Source organism: Cajanus cajan, chromosome 9, assembly GCF_000230855.2.
Source record: "Cajanus cajan strain Asha chromosome 9, NIPB_CcT2T_4, whole genome shotgun sequence".
NCBI lineage: Eukaryota > Viridiplantae > Streptophyta > Magnoliopsida > Fabales > Fabaceae > Cajanus > Cajanus cajan.
In genome coordinates, this window is record NC_138525.1 from 30,239,582 (window position 1) to 30,262,579 (window position 22,998).

The 22,998-nt window shown below is 30.6% G+C and overlaps 1 protein-coding gene across 5 annotated transcripts; it reads left to right on the forward strand.

The window, feature by feature from the left end:
* Positions 1–1,727: 1,727 nt before the first annotated feature.
* Positions 1,728–22,301, forward strand: LOC109792359 (sulfite exporter TauE/SafE family protein 3). Of its 5 annotated transcripts, none has more exons than XM_020351766.3 (12): positions 1,730–2,210; positions 4,339–4,498; positions 12,774–12,974; positions 13,058–13,122; positions 13,571–13,598; positions 13,702–13,778; positions 13,852–13,938; positions 14,037–14,087; positions 14,655–14,876; positions 21,497–21,590; positions 21,727–21,867; positions 21,980–22,301. In XM_020351766.3, exons 1-12 carry the CDS (start codon positions 2,028–2,030, stop codon positions 22,063–22,065), a joined length of 1,395 nt encoding a protein of 464 aa, XP_020207355.1. In that variant the 5' UTR covers positions 1,730–2,027; the 3' UTR covers positions 22,066–22,301. The 5 variants fall into 5 exon arrangements, with proteins under 5 accessions (XP_029125962.1, XP_020207355.1, XP_082920048.1 ...); XM_083063924.1 differs by lacking the exons at positions 1,730–2,210; positions 4,339–4,498 and adding exons at positions 9,545–10,428; positions 10,622–10,752; XM_029270129.2 differs by lacking the exon at positions 13,852–13,938 and having other exon boundaries at positions 1,728–2,210.
* The last annotated feature ends 697 nt before the right edge of the window (positions 22,302–22,998 follow it).

The following is a 22,998-nucleotide window of genomic DNA, read 5'->3' on the forward strand; positions in this document are numbered from 1 at the left end:
GATAAGAAGTTCAATCGATGACATATTGTCTCTTAAATCCTTTTAAGTCAACCTTATTCCCTTAAAATATAATTAAAACCAATAATAAAGTGCATATCTCTATAAAATAACCCGTATAATAAATATTATACTTTCACAAAACTCATCATAAATTTATAACACATGTTTAATTAATTTAAAAACACATATTAGTAATATTATTTTCGAAAATCCTCCTCATTTAATAAAACTCTTTTTAATGATTTTTCATACAAATCCACCCATAAGGTGGGATTAAATCGATATGGCCCCACCACAATATCCTCTTAAATCCACTTAAATTCTCTCCTCCAAAAAGTTGTTATTATTTGTGTTAACTAATATTGGTATCAAGTAACTAATATAACAAAAAAATTTATACCTCATTTAACCACAATTGGAGGGATGTTATGAATCTCTATGATTTTATTCGATAAAGTTTATTTATGTCTTTTTCATGTACAATTTTAGTTCCAATTTTATCCTTAAACTACTCCTTCATAAATTATAAGCCACTCCCTTCTTTCAAATAACTATCCCTCTATTATTTCTTTTGTTGTTTTAATTTTTTTTAAAACAAGAGAGAGACACTTTCAAATAACTACTTTTTTTTTATAATAAAAGAGGCATGAAGTTTCTTTTTTCGCTAGTCTATAACATATATAAAGACAATAATTTGATTCTGTATACATATTTTTTTAGACAATTTTATCACTAAATTTTTAAATAATAAATAATATTAAAAATTAATTAGACTTACAAAGACAAGACTTGAACCTAAGACCTTAAGAATTAAGGACCAAGTGTAGCACCAAATAGTTTATCAAATATTGATAATTTTTAAATACTTTTGTTAGATATAAAATATAGAGGCACAAAGTGCTTCAACCCCACTAATCATTAATAAAGATAATAGGCTTTTTTCATATACACATTTCATGGGCCATTTTACCCTTTTATAGCTCTTTCTAACCCATTCATATAAATTTCACTTTCTAAACTTTTCTTACTTCTTAAGCGATCACCCTTATATTTTTAATAATCACTCATTATTATATAATTTTTATTATTTATCATTTTCCAAAATAATTCACAGAAGCACAAAGTAACTTTTGTACATTAGTTATACGATAAAATTGTTAACTTTGATAATAATCACAAATAATACTAATATTAAAATAATTTTTTAATTTACATAAATATTATTTATTATTACCAAACTTAAGAGTTATATTTTTTTAAAATAAATAATTATTTATATAAATCTGTTAAATTGATTTTAAAATATTATTATTAAATGTAAATCAGCCTCTATATATTAAAAATGAACCTTTACTTTATACGAATTGTTTGTATGAGTTTTTCTTCATATTTGTAAGAATTTTTTAAATTTCTTTTCTAATCTAATTTTATTTATCATAATTATTATGAATTAAATATTAATATTTTGAAATAATTTATCAATAAATAAAAATAATTTTTTGTTATAATATAAATTATTTATCATAAATTTTAAATATGATTTATAAATTTATATATAATATTTATATATATGTATATATATAATTTTAATTATGTATAATAAATATGACTCTGTATTTTACCGACTAAGATGCTGATATACTATTCAAAAATCTAAAAATCTAAAAAAATAGGGAACCATACCTTTTCAATTATCAACTTATATCTTCCTCCAACGTTTGAAACGTAGGCTCTCTTATTTATATCGTCAGTGTCGTGTATTGTTCTGATTGTTCACGACCATAAATCTGTGATAACCAGAACCTGAATCTTTCCCTTTTCTGATATTCTCCATTTTTTTTCCTTTTATAGTATCAGTTGCATATTCCCGTTGTTGTTTATATCTTCGCCCCAATTATGAACGTGTTATTTTCATTTTTTATTCTGATCTTTTTCACACCCAATAAAGAGTGAAGTTCTCACAATAACGTGGTTGGTCTTTGATATATAGCACCCTTTTGTTGTTGTTGTTGGGTTGAGAAAGGAGAATGGGGTGGAAGAGGATGGTGACGATGTGGTTACAATTTGCGTCGGTTTTGGTGTTTGTTTGGGCAGAGAGAACAATTGTGAAGGTGGAAACGCAGAAATATGAACACCAACGCACTTTTCTTAGCAAAGTTGTTAACTTCTTATGGCAACAAGGGGAATCAGGTTATCAACACGTGTGGCCTGTAAGCTCGTCCTTTCCTTTCACTTCATATATTTTTTTTTATTTATAAAAATTATAATAACGAAAACATGAATCTAATATGTTTGAAAAGTGAAAAGAAGTATATCGATTTCATAGTTAGTTTTTTTTTTTTTTTCTAAACAAGATTTTTCTCCATAAACACCATTCAGATTCAAGCAAAGGGGTTATTTGTTTAGTGTTACTTGGACCAATAATCACTTACTATGTGTTTGGTCACGACGCGTTACAAACGTGATTTTCTACGTCTAAACGAAACTATATGCGGTAGCTTTTGTATATGGGACGTGATTCTGTGTGTGGAACGCACTGTTATTATAGCGTGTTTCCATAGAACGTGAATAAGTAACAACTGGGTCTCTTCAGAAGCTATTCTCTGGTTTTTATGTCTTTCATTCCTTGGATGTGAATTTTCACCTTCAAATTGAAGTGTGTCAAACTTGAGCGAGTAAATTATTATTTTTTTTAATTTAATTTATCAGTAAATTTTAATATAACTATCAAATATTTAAGCACTTGAGTGAGGAAGGATTGAGATAATTAAAAACATGAAGACCTAGGTTTAACTTTTATTGCGATCATTTATCGTAATTTTTTTTATTTTTACAAAAAAAAGAAAGTATTTAATTACTTGAATCAATTAAAATTCAACTAATAGTAAATATTTCTAATTTAGATTCAAATAGACTCTAAATTAATTTTTATAAAAATAATATTTTTATCAGAAATTACAATGATAATAATAAATTTTAAACTTAAGATTTTTGTGTTGTTCTAATTTTTACTATTTAACCAATTTTAGTAGTTTTATAAAATAATTTAAATTTGTTTGTTGTCATTGTACACATTAAAAAAAAAAAAAGTTAAGTATCAATTTGAAGGGAATTAAGGCTACTTCATATAAAAAAGAGGAGAAACATAACTGTGAAGTATGTAGTTATTATTACTAAGCAATCACTATTTTTTTAGAAAATATTATTAATGAGTAAAAAAAAAATTTTGAGGGCATAACATCAAGGTTAGACCACTGCTAAAGGTGAAGTATTGAATGTGAATTTATAAAGAATTGAATAAAGAATTTATATTTTAAAAGCATGTGGAGGAATATATATATATCAACTCTTTTTCTTTCTTTCTTTCTTTTTTTTTTTTTTTTACAGATTCATCAATTTTTTTTTAAATAGTCCTTTAGAGTTTAATAGCTAATTCATTGATGAGTGTAATTTTAAATGATGGATCAGTTTTTTTTCTTAACCTTCGTATCTTGCCGTGAGTTAATTGATGTTAGAGTTTGCTTTATACATTTACACTTTTTTTTTTCTACCGTTAATCGCGTGAAAATTTTTATAATATATATTCTAAAATAATTATTATAAGAAACTTGTTACATATAATAATATGTTTATAAGATTATATATGATAACTTATTATTAGATAGCATGGAAGCGTATATGATAATTTTTTTATTTTAACTATTAAATTAAAATATTATAAATAAAGCTATCATACTATTGCAATTGTTTTTGATATTGTGATGTTGATCATTATTAGTGTAACTATCGCTACCACTGCCAAATGAATTACGATTAAATTAAAATATTAAAAAATTTTACTTGTGTATATTGTTGTTGCTGCTGCTTGGTATCACAAAAGTGAAAACTTTATTAGTTTAATTATGATATTTTTAAAGTATAAAAAATTTGCATCATTAATAAATTTAAAATAGCCTTAAATATGATTATTTAAAACAATTAATTTTTTAAAAAAATTACATTATTAGTAAATTAAAATTTATCACAAAGTGTGCAAACAGGCCTTAAATAATTTTTTTTTTGAAAAAGATATATACCAAAAGTCTCAAACAAATTAGGAATACATTTTTTTAAATATGATATTAGTTCTTAAATTTAAAATTAATTTTTTAGTTTCTATAATTCAAAATACCTTGTTTTACTTTCTATGTTTGAATCTCATTAGAGAATTTATTAGATATTATCACATTAATTAAGTTCTGTTAATGGTGTATAATTTTCAAGAGACTAAAAACAATTTAAAAAAACATTTGTATTTTTATTAAATTTAAACTTGACAAGTGGAAGTTATTTTTGTAGGAGATAGAATTTGGGTGGCAAATTATTGTGGGTACCATTGTTGGATTCTTTGGAGCTGCATTTGGAAGTGTAGGAGGTGTTGGTGGTGGTGGAATATTCGTTCCTATGCTCACCCTCATTATTGGTTTTGATGCAAAATCCTCCACAGCTATTTCAAAATGTGAGACCCCATTTATTTTAGAATAATTCATTATTCTTTCTCAAATGAGTTTTAAAATAGAAAGTTATATAAATGATTTAGGTTTAAATATGCTTTTAATTAGTTAAATTTAGGATAAATTTGTTTTTATTTCTTAAATTTTAATTTTTTTTTTAATTCTAATAATTTTGAATATAAGGACTAAAACAAGATTTTTAAAAATTTAAAATAATAATTTTAAATTTGAGAGACTAAAAACAAATTTATCTTAATTCTGAGGGATAAAAACAGATTTAAACCTAAATTATTTATATAAACTTCTAGTTTAAAAACAAATTTATTTTTAATCCCTGTAATGTTTAACCGTGTAAAAATCTTGTTTTTATAATTTATCACTTATACAATCCTTGTGATTTGTATCTAATTTTTACACGGTTAAACAATAAAAATAATACTATTAGTATAATTTGTAAATTAAGTAACTTAAAATATACAATAATTTATGATTAGACAACCAACTAAAATGTTTTATTATATAGTATGAATACATTGTCCTTTTTCTCTTTTTCTATTTGTCTTTGTCTGTGAAACTGTGTTGTAATATTGAGATGCAAAACTTCAAAAAGTGAGTGAGTGGGTTAGGCCTCACAGGCCCTACTTTTCAACAAACCATAAAAGAGAGACGGCATGAGTAGGGCCCAAGGGAATATATATCTTTACGATGATTTCTGGTGTAAAAAAATATAAAATTAAATATAATTTTAATTATCATAAAATAATTAAATGAATCAATTCTTACTTTTAATTAAAAATATTTTTTATTCTTCTAAAATTTGTAATTATTCCTTTTATTACGTAATTATTTTTAATTATTTATTTTTTAATAAAATATTAAATGACTATTTCAGGTATTATCTTCGACCGTTAATAAATTTATATCTCTAACATTATATTCTTTTATGAAAAATAAAATCTCATCTTAATTTATGTTTTTGACTTTTTATATTAATTAATAATATTATTACTTTATTAGGAATGTTTTCCTTTAGAAAATTATTTTATTTTGTTCCTTCTTTTTATAAAGAGATTTCCCACCAATGTAATGTTTTGTGAAAGGTACTGGTAGAGAGAATGAATAGAAAAAGATGCACAGAAAGAAAGGTACAGAATATCAGAGAGAAAAGTGAATAATACTTGGCAATTGTCTGCCTTTTCATTAACAAGAATGCTATATATCATGCATTCCATTGGCCCAACGGCCTTACACAAGGAAAAAGACAAAAGGAAAATAACAATAAAGATTCCCTTGCTGCCAATCATTTCCCCTTAACGGTTTTCCCCTTCTCACGTGCAGTGGGACGTGTCACAACAAAATCTGCTAGGTGCTGTGGTAGGCGAATATTCCTAGCTGGCCTTCCCTCTTGCATTGTTGTGGTATCAGTTGGGCCTTGCAGAGTAACCACATCTTCAGCCCTTTTGGTATCAGTAAGAAGGATTGGGCCAGCAATCCTTACATCTCCTCCCGGTTCAAGCAGCACCTTGTCCTCAAGGTGAAATTGGGCTTTGAGACTTGACTAAGGTTCCCATGTAGCTTCCTCAAGGGGGATGCCTTGCCACTGGACCAGAACCAGAATACGAGAATCATCATAAGAGTCCCATTTCCAATCAACAATTGCAGCTGGTTCCAAAACTGGTTCATGATCAAAAATATCAGGTGGAAGGGGTAGAGGAGAGGAAGGAAGAGGTCCCTTGTGAGGACGGAGCAAACTCACGTGGAACACGTTGTGAATTTTGGTTGTTGCTGGTAATTCCAGTTCATAAGCGACATCACCAACCCTGCTAGAGACTTTGAAGGGTCCAAAAAATCGTTTTTGGAGTTTACCAGATGTCGAACCAGTAACCGAAACTTGGCGTTGTGGTCTGAGACGCACGTAAACCCAGTCCCCAATGTCAAAGTGGAGGTCACGGCGTGAATTATCTGCCCAAAGCTTCATGGCTGCCTGTGCTTTGGAAAGATTGGAATGCAGTTTCCTTAATATCTCTTCACGAGAAGAGAGCTCATATTGGACAGCAGCATTGCTGGTGTTCTCAGTGAGGAAACTTGGAATGCTAGGAGGAGGGAAACCATACATGATTTGGAAGGGAGTAAAACCAGTGGAAGAGTTGAGGGAGGTGTTGAAGCTCCACTCAGCCCATGGCAAGAACTTACCCCATTGGGATGGTTTGTGGTGGACGAAACATCGCAAGTACTGCTGAAGAACCTTGTTTGCAACTTCGGTTTGGCCGTCCGTTTGAGGATGGTACGCCGTTGACATGCGGAGCTTAGTACCACTCAATCTGAATAATTCTCTCCAAAAGTTACTGAGAAAGATCGGGTCTCTGTCAGAAATGAGGCTCTTGGGCAGACCATGATGTTTACACACCAAGTTAACAAAGAGTTCAGCAACACTCACTGCAGTAAATGAGCGGGGAAGCATGCCGAAATGCGCACCTTTTGAAAAACGATCCACCACAACAAGGATGGTGGTAAACCCCTTGTAAGGGGGAAGTCCCACAATAAAATCAAGTGAAAGGTCCTCCCAACAACGAGAAGGAGGTGGAATTGGATGTAGTAGTCCCGGAGTGCGTTGGGTAGGAATTTTAGTCTGTTGGCAAACAGAGCAGCATGCTACATAATTCTGGACATCCTTGTGTATTGTCTTCCAAAAGAAACTGGCTTGAAGCCGGCCAAGGGTGCGTGCGACACCTGTATGACCCGCAATTGGAGATGAGTGAAATTCATGGAGTAACAAAGGAATAAAGGGGCATGAAGATGGTAGCCAAAGCCGTTCCTTAAAGATGATAAAATCTGAATGAATCGAGTAATCTAGGTAATCAGATGGGGAAGCAGTTATCTGTGTCCTCAGATCCTGGTATTTCTCATTAGAAGCAAGGGACAGTTTAAGAGCGTCCATAAAATCCAAATGAGGAATGGAAAGAACAAGGAATGAGCACTCATCTGTGGCCATGCGGGAGAGAGAATCAGCAGCTGTGTTCGATTTCCCCGGCTTATACTGAATTTCAAAATCATATCCGAGCAACTTGAAAAGGTACTTTTGCTGTTCAGGGGTTAACACTGTTTGATGCATGAGTTCCTTGATTGATTGCTGATCCGTCTGAATAATGAAGTGATGGCCCAGCAAATATTGGCGCCACTTTTGAATGGCGGAGGTGATGGCACAGAGCTCACGAATGTAAGTGGAGGAATTACGCAATTTGGGGCAGAATTGCTTGCTAAAGTAAGCAATGGGGTGGCCATTCTGAGACAAGACAGCACCCATTCCTGCACCGGATGCATCAGTTTGGACAACAAAAGTGCAATTAAATTGTGGAATGGCCAGGACAGGGCCTTGCAGCAAAACATCTTTGAGATTTTGGTAAGCTAGCTGAGCTTTCTCATTCCAATAGAAGGCATCCTTCTTAAGAAGGTCTGTAAGTGGTGCTGCAATAGAAGAGTACCCCTTTATGAACTTTCTATAAAACCCGGTGAGTCCGAGAAAACCACGAAGAGATTTAACAGAGTTTGGAACTGGCCAATGACGAACAACATCTAATTTCTCAGGGTCAGGTTGCACTTTCTGATAGGAAACAATATGGCCCAAGTATTGTATAGAGTTCTTGCCAATGAGACACTTGCTGCCCTTCAATTTAAAATGGTTTGAGAGCAGTAAGTCAAACGCAGTAGTGAGGTGCGTGATATGTGAATCCAATGTGGGGCTGTACACCAATATATCATCAAAGAAGACGATGATGAATTTACGTAAGAATGGGCGGAACAATTCATTCATCGTTGCCTGAAATGTGGAGGGTGCGTTGCACAGTCCAAAGGGCATTACACGGAATTCAAAATGACCATTGTGTGTGCGAAACGCGGTCTTGTGGGAGTCAGCAGGGAGCATCAAAATTTGATGAAAACCTGAAAGAAGGTCCAATTTGGAAAACCAAGTAGCAGTACCAAGTTCATCAAGGAGTTCATCAACTGTAGGGATTGGAAACTTATCCTTGATGGTAATGGAGTTGAGAGCCCTATAGTCAACACAGAAACGCCAGGTTCCATCTTTCTTTTTAACGAGAAGAACAGGGGAGGAAAAAGGGCTCTGGCTAGGGGTAATGAATCCAGATTCAAGCATTTTTTGAACTTGAAGCTCGATCTCTTGTTTTTGATAGTGGGGGTATCGGTATGGTCTGATGGAGACAGGGGTAGAATTTGGGTGGAGTTTGATAGCATGATCTGTGGGTCTGGAAGGGGGAAGAGCGGTGGGAGTGGAAAAAAGGGAAGAAAACTTAGAGATTAAGTTTTGTAGGGATTGCTCAGTGGAAGAAGGGATAGTAGTAGTGTGGTTAGGATCAGTAGTAGGTGTGTGGGAAAGGGAAGGCTCGAGGGTTAATTGGAATAAAGCCTCTAACCTATGTGTATCTTGAAGTTTCTGGAGTTGTTGGGCCGAAATAGGAGATGGAACCGGGCCTTGGTCTCCCTGAAATTCAACTAAGGAATTTTCCCACATAAACCTCATGAAAGGACCATTATAGTCCATTACAAATGGGCTCACCATAGATAACCAATGAACTCCCAAAACCACATCAGTACTAGATAATTGCAATGGATATAAATCAACAGGGAATTGATGCTGGGCCAAGGAAAGAGATACCTGAGGACAAAAACTGGAGCATGGCAAAAAATCACCATTGCCAACCATGACTTTAAGTGGGCTTGCAGTCGGTTCCATTGCCAGTTGAAGAAAATGAGCCACTCTGGTCTGGATAAAGTTGTGGGTTGCTCCACTATCCACCAAGATCTGAACCTTATACCCCTTAATTGCCCCTGTAATCCGGAAGGTGCGAGGTGTCCACTGACCAGAAAAAGCGTGGAGACTAATGAGGCCAGCCTCGGGTTCCGAGGGTTCTACCGAATCATCAGCAAACAGTGGAGGTTCTGAAATTGGGTCATCAGTATTGAAGGTGGTAAGGTGCAAAAATTGAGGTTTGCAACGGTGACCTCGGGAGTACCTCTCGTCACAGTTGAAGCACAGATTCTTGTCCCTTCGAGCCTGCATTTCGGCCTCGGTAAGACGTTTGATTGGGAGTTTGGTGGGTGGTGTGGGTAAGAGGGGTGGAAGAGGTTTGGGTGAGGAAGGTTGTGGTGACGTTGGTGGCGGTGGTGGGCGTATGAAGCGATTTGTGGAGGTGAAGGAGGAGCGGGTTTTGTCGTCCTGTAATTTGGCGAGAGCTATGGCTTGAGGTAAATCGGAAGGTTGGAGAGCCATCACCTCTCGGCGCAAATGTGGTTTAAGGCCAGAAATGAAGCAACTGAGGTAGAAGCTAGGAGGAAGATCAGAGATGCGGTTTGCAAGTGCTTCAAATTCGGAGAGGTAATCATGGAGGGTATAGGTCTGTGTAAGCTTGCAGAGAGAAGCTATGGGATCTTCAAATTTAGAAGGTGCAAAACGCAGCTCCAAAGCTCTAAGGAAGGCTTCCCAAGAGGTGAGAAGGCCATTGTTAAACATCCATTGGAACCATGCTAAGGCAAGGCCAGCAAGATAAAAGGAAGAGATCTGAATACGTTGCTCAGCAGGTGTTTGGTGGTACTCAAAAAACTGAGTCACCTTGAAGATCCATCCTAAGGCATCAGATCCATCAAATGTGGGTAGGTCAAATTTAATGGGTCGTGGGGAAGAAGGTGGAGGAGGTGAGATGGAGGTTTTTGATTCAAGGTAAGAAGTGCGTTCGGAAATATCATGAGGGTATTTGCAAAACTGGCTTGGGCTAAAAGAATTTGTTCAAGCTGTCTACTGAGCTTGGCAAATTCGTCAGTCTGAGAAGAAGCTGCCATGGAGGGAGTAAGAACAATGGAAAGCACCAATTGAAAGGTACTGGCAGAGAGAATGAATAGAAAAAGATGCACAGAAAGAAAGGTACAGAATATCAGAGAGAAAAGTGAATAATACTTGGCAATTGTCTGCCTTTTCATTAACAAGAATGCTATATATCATGCATTCCATTGGCCCAACGGCCTTACACAAGGAAAAAAACAAAAGAAAAATAACAATAAAGATTCCCTTGCTACCAATCATTTCCCCTTAACAGTTTTCCCCTTCTCACGTGCAGTGGGACGTGTCACAACAAAATCTGCTAGGTGCTGTGATAGGCGAATATTCCTAGCTGGCCTTCCCTCTTGCATTGTTGTGGTATCAATTGGGCCTTGCAAAGTAACCACATCTTCAGCCCTTTTGGTATCGGTAAGAAGGATTGGGCCATCAATCCTTACATTTTGTCACGAGATCAATAAACCCAAATGTTTTAACATGACTTATCATGAAGTGACAAAAATGGACTCAGTCCCACTACAGATATTTGTGAACAGTTTTTAAAATGATTAGCATGAGCTTTTAAATTTTAAGTACGAAAAGAAGTGATCAATTTGACCCATGATGCGTCTGAGGGACCAAGTAAATTAAATCCATGTAATGTAAGTCTGAAAACTATAGAGTATTTAGTCTGACATGATTTTATATATATATATATATATATATATATATATATATATATATAATTCAAATTTAAGTAAAAATAGATTAGTTTAGCCTATTTTGATGGTTCAAGTTACTGACAAATTGTAGCCTTAAGAACTTGCTTTTCTTACTTTAACTTATCTAGGTAATTCATTTTATCACCTCTAGCTATGTTTTTGTTTTTTTTTTTCTATATTAGATATTTATTTATAAATAAATAGTCTATTCACTGATAATTTAAAATAATTTTATATAATAATTCCATCACAAACTCTTTATAGAAATCAAAATTTATTTATTGATGTATTATTTTATGTAAAATTTAAGCTAAACACACACACACACACATATATATATATATATATATATATATATATATATATAATATTTCTATTACTTAACATTTATTTTGACGACAAGTTGTTACAGATTATTTATCGATTTCGTTAATAATTTTTGTCAAAATATTTATATGATCATGGCTATTATTATTTTGCACATAATTTTATATCATTTAATATTTTAAAATTCTCAAATTATAAATTGCTTCCAAAATTTTTATTATATTATTTTTTCCAATTTTAAGATTTTAGAGTTTTTTTTAATCAAAAGATTTCATTGAAGAGATACAAAATGTGTAAGAAAGAATACGTGATAACGTTAAACTAAGGAATAAAATTAATAAGATCCCCTACTTTTATAATTAATGCATCTTCCAAAAAAAATTGTAAGAGAATACAAAAAAGAAAATTACATTAGACAAAAGAGACCACTATGAAGGACAAGAATAAGGCTATGCAAGTTAACACTTGTCCTTTTTAGTTGGAACTCCAAAATGATGACTATAACTTATGTAACCAATCTATTTTTCCTGTTCAACATGAATGAATTGTGCAACACAGCACATAATAAATATGAAATTGTTGCACTATAAACCCTAAGATTTCAAAGCTAATTACTCTTAATTATTTTATATTATAATTTGATATTCATCTTAAAAATATAATTATTTATATTCTTAAATTTATTTGTTACAATTTATATTAAAACTTGTTTTTCAGTAAATCTAAACCATTTATATTTTGCCTCAAATATTTTTAGTTTCTATAAAATAATAAATTTTGATTTTAATATTTGTGATTTTTTTTATCCTTTAAATTAAATATGTTGAACTTTGTCACTTATCACTCATTAGTGCATGTGCTTGACAAAAAGTTAAGCGACTATATCAAGACAGCTTTAATATTTGTATCATGTTCATAGTGTCGTGTCAACATATGACACCTCTAATTTTGTTTAGATACATAAAATGAATATTATTATTTATCCTAAAAAGATCGTCAAAGGCAAAAATGAAAAACAGTGATTTAAGATTTTGAAGGATGAAAATTATAATAAAAAATATATTTTATAAGAAATAAAATCAAATTTCATTAGTTTTAAATATATCGAATAATTTAAATGGACACATTTATGTTTGATTATATTTCATCCTCCTATACAATGTTTAGTCGATGTAACTTACAAAAATTTATTCTAATATATTTTTTCCTAATGTCCAAAAGCAAATAAAAACTAAGTATTCTATGACACTCATAAAAGATACTTTTACACTCCTTGAACTACACATTGATCAAAAAGAGAGATTTAAAGAAAAACGATGAATGTAATGTGATATGTAATAAGATAAAAGAGTGAATCCCCACTCCCCGCTACCTTTGAATCATTAGGTGTTTTATTTGTTACAGGTATGATCATGGGTTCAGCCTTATCAACTGTTTACTACAATCTTAATCTAAGGCATCCCACATTGGATATGCCCATCATCGACTATGATTTGGCATTGCTCATTCAACCAATGCTCATGCTTGGCATTAGCATTGGAGTGGCTTTCAATGTTGTAGTTGCTGATTGGATGGTCACCATGTTGCTACTTGTTCTTTTTTTAGGTAATATGGATTTGCTTAATTGTGGCGTTGTTTAGTCTTTTTTTTTTTTTGTTACACCTTTGACTCATCTTGTTGGTTTGTAGGAACATCTACAAAGGCATTCTTTAAAGGTGTTGAAACATGGAAAAAGGAAACCATAATGAAAGTGGTAACATTTAAATTAAGGTCTTAAAGTGCAGTTGGGATTACAATTTCGTTATGGTCTACGAGAAATTTTAGATAATTGTGGTTGATGTGACTATAATTATAATCATAATGACTCTAAAAATCATGACATTACAATTGAAATTACGATTATAATCTATTTTAAAAAAAAAAACTTGCAATTAATTGGTATATATATATGTGAGTTTTAAGTATATGTAATCATCAAAATTACAAATTCAAATAAAGGAACCCATTAAATTTAACAAGAAAGTAATGTTTTTATTTATTTATATATATTTAGTGTGTTTTTATTCTTCATGTCTTCAAATTGACTATGAGAGCCCATTTATGATGTTTTCCTAATATATCAATCATTGTTTATTAAGTAGTTGTGAATATACACAAAAAGATTATTGCTTAGTATCTCAACCTCTCTTGTTTCATAATAGGAAGCTGCTAGGCAACAAGAGTCAAATGGTGAGTTAAGAAACTATTCCTTACATTTAACAAAACATAATAAATTTTTCCTAGATCATTTTCTTTTTTGTTGTCAAAGTGTTCATAGTTCTCCATTTGACAGGTGTTAGGAACGAAGTAGAATACAAATCAATTCCTAGTGGACCTGATAACATTGCAAAGGAAACCAAAAGAGATGAGGTCATTATACTCTAGTTTGTACTTATAAGTATGTAAAATGATTTTCATATCTAATTAATTATAGACATTGCAGGTGACTATGCTTGAAAATGTGTATTGGAAGGAGTTTGGACTTCTTATTTTTGTTTGGGTTGCATTTCTCGCAATACAAATTGTCATGGTTTGTTATATATTTAACATGTTCTACAATATATTAGTATGTACCATGAAATCTCTCTAATTTGATTCCTAAACATGTTCTATTGTCAACGGCAACAGAATGAGACGACCAAATGTTCAACAGCATATTGGGTACTAAACATGTTGCAGGTATTTCTGGCCAAAAAAGGGTTCAAAATCAACACCCTTTTGCTTTCTCTTGAAATTTAGTGTTTGTAACATATTATAATCTTGTGATGAAAAACTTTAAAAGTTGCTCTAAAAAAATCTTATATTGTTTAAAAAATCATCAAAGTAATTAAAAATCTTTTTCATCGTAAGTAAAATTTTAGAAATTGTAATTAAAAGTTTGATTATGTAAAAACTCAATCAAATTGTTATTGAATAAATACTTATAAGAACACATATATAAGTTATTTCTATAATTGAAAAAAAAAATGGATTAGGTTATTTTCATAAACTATTTTGAAAATCTTATTGAAATAAACTAAAAATAGTTTATAAACATATTATGAATTATTTTTATATGTTTTTCTAAACACTTAGGAAAATTTTCATGTCCTAAGATAAGTTCAAATAAATTTTAAAAAAACTCTTCCAAACGAATCTTAAATAGTTTTTAAAAATATTTTATTTTAAAAATGCTTATTTGTTTTGAAAATATAGTATAATACAATATCTTTGCAATTGGTTTAAAACATGTTTTGTGTTATGTAGATTCCAATTTCAATTGGGGTATCTGGATATGAGGCAATTTCCTTATATAAAGGACAAAGAGTAATTTCTTCAGTGGGAGATCAAGAAAAAAACTTTAATGTCCAACAGCTAACGTTGTATTGTATCTTTGGAGTGTTAGCTGGAATAGTTGGTGGCTTGCTGGGAATAGGTGGAGGATTTGTTATGGGGCCACTTTTTTTGGAGTTAGGAGTCCCACCTCAGGTGAGTATCAAATTGTAGTATAAGAAATTTCGTAATATGAAATGTGCACCACATGTATATCATAGAAATTAATCTGAGTCATTTTGTTTTACCCTAAATCAAAGTTATAAAATATGTAACACTCTGTCCTTTATGCATTTAATATACATATGCATGGTGGGATTTAAATAAAATGAAGGTTCAATTACTTTTTTGGTCTTTATAATTTCATGAGCTTTACCATTTAGTCCCTATAATTAAAATATTTCATTTTAGTTTTCATACATATTTTTTTAATTTTTTTTTAGTTTTTATAGTTTCATAAACTTTACTTTTTTTAGTCTATACAAAAATAATTGAATGTTTTTAAACTTTATGGAACTAAATAAGGTAAAGTTTATGAAATTGTGGATATCAAACAGGTAATTAAACCTAAAAAGAATGTTATTTTCAAAAACTTTATTAAAACATATAATGATACCACGTTCATTTGTCTCAACATATTTCATAACTTAAAAAATAAAAAGTAAAAAAAAAATAGATAAGTATTTAATTAATACTCTAAAGAACATCTAAAATTTAAATTCAAAAATAAAATCAAAACATTTTTAACAAAACTAGACTATGAAATTTGATACAAAAATAGAAACTATAACTCAATGTCCTGATGTTGTGACACCCTTACTACCCCAACACATATAAATATTAATCATATAAATAAACTTAAAGAATAAAGTTTTTAACTTTGGTAAAAAGGTTCACATAAAACCTTCATATTCATTTATCAATAACCAACATAATAATTGAAAATAAAACTTGAAAGTTTACAAATTATTTTCAAAATCATATTTACAATTCCAAAGCCATATCAAATCTATGTCCTAAAAATCCTCTGCCCCTATGTCACAATATCAGAGCATACCCACAATTCAACTGTTGGCATTCTACTCGTATCCGGATCTTCCTCACCTAAAACATCCACAATTTATACGGTGAGAAAAGAAAATATCTATATGCAAAGTACATACCACCACATCATAATGAAATCTCATCATAATTCATTATTTAATAATATATATATATATATATATATATATATATATATATATATATATATATATATATATATATCAATCATTCATCATCTTCACATCTCAATTCACATTTAACATATCTCATTTCACATGCATATCTCAATCCATCATAATCCACACCAATTATACAATTTACAACATCATTTCCATATTCATAATTCATGTCAATCTTACAATTAACAATATCATTTCCACATCCATAATTCACACCAATTTTACATTTAACAAATATCATTTCCACATCCATAATTCACACCAATCTCACAATTAACACTATGTCAAGACCTCGCCACATCTGACACAAGTGATACGGGTTAATTGCCTCCCACACCAAACCAGGGTCACGCCCTCCCTGTAGCATCACTTACCCAGGGGCCGTGCCATCCCTAGTCATTAAGGAGTACGCTCGTCCCTGAAGCATCACCTACCTAGGGTTCGTATCATCCCTGATCATCCAGGAGTACGCTCGTCCCTGAATCATCAACTACCCAGGGTTCGTATCATCCCTGATCATCCAGGAGTACGCTCGTCCCTGAAGCATCCACTACCAGGGTTCGTATCATCCTCGATCCTTTAGTGTGAGGAACCACAATCACATTACAATCCACATAGTCTCTTGCAATTAACTCTATGCCAGGGCTGCCATAATCGACATAAGTGGTGTGTGTTAACTGTCTTACTCATCCCACACCATGCTAGGGTCACGCCCTCCCTGTAGCACCACTTACCCAGGGGCCGTGCCATCCCTAGTCATTAGTGTGAGGAAACACATCGCAATCACATTTTTAATCATGTCCATACAACATCTCATCTCATATCACGATTCCATATCACATACACAATTCCATATCACATACTCAACAGATAAGTCTAACAAAATAAGGGTTTACACATCCTCAAGCAATTCACATCTCGATCATCAATTCTTATAAAATAATATAAGAATAACATTCATAAACTAATATAATAAACATTGGAATTATCAATTTAATATAATTTTAACATAAACAGTAAAATCCCCAATTGTTCCAAAACCTAACTCACAGGCACTTTTCTACAATTTCGTTCTCCCTCTCAGATCATCATTCTTACAAATTATTAGCATATCTATAATCCTCAACACATACAGAATCTAATGGGATCATCAATTTCTCAAACAGAAATCATCCAATTTTTCACAACCCAACTTACAGGCACTTTTCTATAATTTCGTTCTCTCTCCCAGAGCATCATTTTCACAAGTTAAACATATATTCGTAATCCTAAATATATATAGAATCACATAAGATAATTAATCCTCCAAACAGAAATAATTATAAAATTATTCATAACCCTAAGGGCTCTTCCTCTACCCAATTCCCTCATGTAACTCTACATATAAAAAATCTCCTTTTCCCCCGTACCTGGATAAATAGGAACTCGGACAGAACCTCCTCCTCTTTTTCCTTAAACAAGGATCGGAACTAAAACTGGAGTAGAACCTCATCCTCTGAGTTCCTCTTGGTCTTCAGAGAGAAGAAGAGGAACGAAAGAGAGAACAGAAGAGAAGAGAGAGTGAGAATGAGAGGTGTGTAGAAATGAGAGAATTTGAGGCCTATTTATAGGATTTTTCGCCCACCTACCACTACGGCCCGTTCCAAAAATGGAATGGCCCATTCTGGGCCCTTCAAACCTACGTAAATTTTTCAACTGGAACGACCTGTTCCCAAACCAGAACGGCCCGTTCTCAAACCCAACAGAACGGCCCGTTCTGCTTCCAGAACGTCCCGTTCTCCAAACCATAACGGCCCGTTCTCCCATCAGAACGGCCCGTTCTGCTTCTACAATTTTGGCCATACTCACTATTCCAGAACGGCCCGTTTCAAAATTGAAACGGCCCGTTCTGGGCCACGAATTGGGCCTTTGGCCCACGAAAAATGGGTTGTTACAGATATCATGTCCTATTAAAGTAAGGTGGCACAAAATGAAAAGTATAACAGTCATCATTCTTACATTTTAGGCATACAGGTGAAGCAAGTTCATAATGGAGTTTTAATAAATCAAAGGTAATATGCAATGAAACCCTTACAAATTTTCACATGGAAGATTGCAATGTCACTAACCAAGGTTAACTTAACATTTTGTTAGGCTTAAAGAAAATATTAACGTGAGGTATTCTTTTAAATTAATAATATCTTGATAAAAAAATATAAATATTTTAGACACAAGCCTTATAAAATAATTATTATATTTGTTTATTTTTTTAGATATGGATCTTTTAGAATGAACTTTTAAGAATACAAAAAGTGAGTTTTAAGTTATAAATCTTGAAAAATTATATAAATATTAATGTAAAATATTTTTTTTTGAAGGGGTCTAAAGCAAGGTTTTGTTGGCCTTGTGCTTGAGCCAAGCCTATTATTAACACAGAATGAATAAAAAAGAAAAATTTAACAAAGAAGGTGTAACTCAAAAGATGGATGAAAATCAATGCAGGGGCTAGATTGATTACTTGATCTATCTAACAACCATTATACTTAACATAGTGTTGTAAACTTATTTTCAAGGTTTATGAATTGTGCTTGTAAAGTACATGTTAAGTTGTCAGAAGATTCATGAGATATAAAGGATAATAATTTATGGAATTTAGTACAATCGCTACAACTCTAAACTTGTTGGTTTTTCAAATAATATTTAGGTATGATATAGATTATTGATGATGAGAAATATAATAGGTTTTTTCCTTATAACTTTAGATCCATAGTGTGCAAAGAAACAAAAATTCATGTTCAAAATATTGTTGAAGCATATATATATATATATATATATATATATATATATATATATATATATATATATATATATATATATATATATATATATGAAATAATGAGATAACATAGATTTGTGTTGATAATCAAGTTGCAATTGAAATTTTTAATGAGTCATTTATTTTATGAGAAAAAAAACACTCCATAATCAAGTTATAACCTATGAGAAGAACAAAATTGTGACATAATTAAATTATATCATACATTTTATGACATAACTAAACACTTAAAAATCAAACTATATCAATGATGATTAAATTTTTGATTTGTTAACAAAGACTTTAATAAGACCAAGGTTTGAAATGCCAAGAGCCCAAGAAACAAAATGGGTTTATGCAACAAGCTAGTTTGAGTAGGAAATTTGTTGACCTTAGTTCTTCGAATAGAATCTTGTTGAATAATTGTTTTAAAGAGATATCATTGAATTTTTTTTTGTTAGGTTTTATGTTTTAGAGCAACAATTTTAATTAGTATTGTTTATATTTTAAAATTATATTTAAACTCTATAATGTGCAACCACTGGTAATTTATTGGCTAAAAACCTAATTTGGTCCCTTATAATCTTTTTTTGTTTCAATTTAGTCCCTCATTAATTTTTGGTCTCAATTTGGTCCCAAACTAATTAATTGGTTTCAATTTAGTCCCAAATTAATTAATTGGTTTTAATGTGGGACTTTCCGTCCAAATTGCTTTAACGGTGTTAACTTTTGGCCACGTGGACGCCACGTAGATGCATACGTGGATGCCACGTGGATGAGAATTTTTTTTAAAACACCTGGACCCAGAACGGCCCGTTCTGAAACCGAAACGGGCCGTTCTGGATGCACTTTTGGTGTGTTAATTTTGCATCCGGAACGGCCCATTCCAGGTGCAAAATTAACACAACGAAAATGCAACCAGAACGGCCCGTTCGGGTTTCAGAACGGGTCGTTCCGGTTTTATTTTATTTTTTATATATATAAAATATTAATAATTTTATAAAATATATATTATTAATTATATTTTAATTATGTTATTATATCTAATAAAATAAATATATTAATATTTTTTATATTTTATTTTATTATGTTTATTTTATTAATTTTTATCATTTTATTCTTTTAATCTTAAATAAGTTGTAAAAAATTATAAAGTGATATTTAAATATTTTTTCAAACAGAAAGAGAAAGAAAAAAATTATTACTCTATTTATAAGATAATTATATTTTATGAAAATAAGTAATTTTAAAATTTTTACCATAAAAAAATATTTTTCAAAATTATTATATTTTTTAATAAAATTAATCAAGAATATTGGTTTAATTGCATTTTTTATCTCTCAAGTATTACAATTGTGCAGTTTTGTGATCTCCAAGATTTTAATTGCATAATTTTAGTCCTTAAAGAATTACAATTGCGCGATTTTGGTCCTTCAATTTTTAATTGAACAATTTTAGTCCCTCGAATATCATAATAGTATGATTTTTGTTTCTCCCATTAAAAATTAATAATTTTAATATATATATATATATATATAATGTTTTAAAATTAAATAATTATTTATCTATTCAAATTAACGTATATTATAATTTTCGATATTATATCAATAATATTATTAATATATTTATAGATAAACTAATAATTTGATAAATATAACTTGTTATATATTAATATACTTTTACAAAAATATAAGTATATTAATTAGAAATATATATCTGATCTTATATATTTATATTTTTGTAAAAGTATATTAATATATATTAAGTTATATTTATCAAATTATTAGTTTATTTATAAATATAGTAAAAATATTATTGATATTAATTTATCAGTAATATTAAAATACTAATAATATATAAATTTTATTTATTTAGTAATAATAAATATATATCATTTGATACATTAAAAAAAAAAATATACGTTAATTTAAATAAACAAACAATTATATAGTTTTAAAACATTATATATATATATTAAAATTATTAAATTATTAAATTTTTAATGAGAAAGACTAAAATTAAACAATTATGATATTTAAGAGATTAAATTTGTTCAATTAAAAATTGTGAGATTAAAATTACACAACTATAATCTTTTAAGGACTGAAATTACTCAATTAAAACTTTAGAGATCAAAATTGCATAATTATAATATCAAAAACACAATTAAGTAAAAAATATTTTATTCACAGTTTTGGAACGGCCCGTTCTGAATCCAGAACGGCCCGTTCTGAAAGCAGAACGGGCCGTTCTGTTTTTAGAACAGCCCATTATGCGTCACTGATGGTGTTTTAATTTTGCAACCAGAACGGCCCGTTCCGGTTTCAGAACGGGCCGTTCCGGTTTCAGAACGGGCCGTTCCGGTCCAGGTGTTTTCAAAAAAAATTCTCATCCACGTGGATGCCACGTATGCATCTACGTGGCATCCACGTGACCAAAAGTTAACTCCGTTTAAATAATTTGGACGGAAGTCCCACATTGAAACTAATTAATTAATTTGAGACTAAATTGAAACTAATTAATTAGTTTGGGACCAAATTGAGACCAAAAATTAACGAGGGACTAAATTGAAACAAAAAAAGATTATAAGGGACCAAATTAGGTTTTTAGCCTAATTTATTCCTCGGTTTTTATTCTTTGCTCCTTCCATACAGCAACAACCTTCCCACTTTGATGGAATAAAATCAATTTATGGAGCTAGTTGTATGAGTTGGACTTCTTTTATTAATTGACTCCAATGTATGATGTCATATGTGCAGGTTTCAAGTGCTACGGCCACTTTTGCCATGGTTTTCTCCTCATCCATGTCTGTTGTAGAATATTACTTGCTAAAACGTTTTCCAGTTCCTTATGGTTGGTACTTTGAAACTTCAACATACAACATTCATTTATGTGGCTCTGGGATAAAATAAATTAGATTATATTTTGGCCAAAGTGGTATGGTACAATTTGTTGCTCTAACCCATACATTAAATATATTTTTGCACAGCTCTATACTTTATTGTGGTGGCTGCCATTTCAGCTATTGTGGCACAACATATTGTGAGAAAGTTGATTGATCTACTTGGGAGAGCATCTCTTATCATCTTTGTTCTAGCCTTCACAATATTTGTTAGTGCCATCTCACTAGGTAAACCTTGTGATTCTCTCTTAATTAATTTGGTTTATTTATATATACATATTTGTGGTACATAATATTGTCATGTACTTCAATAATAAAATGTTTTTCATTTATTTGTTAGGTGGAGTTGGCATTGTAGAAATGGTAAAAAAGATTGAAAATCACGAGTATATGGGATTTGATGACCTATGCAAGTATAATTCATAGCCAATTTTATTATATTATTTTGTAATTCTTGTATTATCTCAAGCTCCCAATAAAAAAAGCCAATAGAACCTAGGTCACCAAAATTGACTTGTACTGTGTGCCAAGGCTTTTATCTTATTGATAAGACATGTAAAGATGATGTTGTTAGAGATTAAGAAAACCATATTACAATTTTTGTAATATTGTTTATGCTCTAGCTATTGTATCAATTATTATAATTTATTTTGTTTATGAAATTTTGTTTAAATCCTTTTATTATATGATCATTTTTAATGACACACTTGTTCAATTCCGATCATAATTAATGTGAATTGTTTTTATACTTTTTGTACATATTGATTCAAGTAACTCTCCAAGAGCATAACATAAAATTATATATGTTCTTTAATGTTATATGTCATTTACATGAAATTAATATCAATAAAATCATTATCATTGTGATATATAAAAGAAGGATCTTGCCAATAAAACTCTTCCAAGTAAAACTCCCTCATGCAATATTAATCTCTTATATATAATCTTTTAAACTAATTAAGTTATAAAATTTCTATATTATGTATTATTATCAATAAATAATTACATAAAAATTAAAAAATTAATTTTTATTATAATTTAATTACAAATAATTGACAAATTGTATAGTTTTTTTTTTAACATCGCATTTATGAAAATTATTTATAAATATCTTATTATATGATTCGAGTTTTTTGTTTTCATTATTTTTCATATATTTCATACAATACAAATATATTTTTTTATCAATAACTTTTAAATAAATATCATTTATTAATATTAGTACAAACACATGCACTAATTTAAATAACATAAAGATAAGCTACTTGTTATCATAAAAAGGGGAGAGATTGAAGACTAAATGAAGCATGTACTTTATGAAAGATAAAAGACAAGCGTTAAAGGAAAGTTGTGACATCT

What these genes read in the sequence shown, in the direction of transcription:
- LOC109792359 (XM_020351766.3), top strand. Translation starts at nt 2,028, where the DNA reads ATGGGGTGGAAGAGGATGGTGACGATGTGGTTACAATTTGCGTCGGTT. An exon ending in AGTTAGGAGTCCCACCTCAG is followed by an intron (nt 14,877 to 21,496) that starts GTGAGTATCAAA and finishes TCATATGTGCAG; the next exon opens with GTTTCAAGTGCTACGGCCAC. An exon ending in ACGTTTTCCAGTTCCTTATG is followed by an intron (nt 21,591 to 21,726) that starts GTTGGTACTTTG and finishes ATTTTTGCACAG; the next exon opens with CTCTATACTTTATTGTGGTG.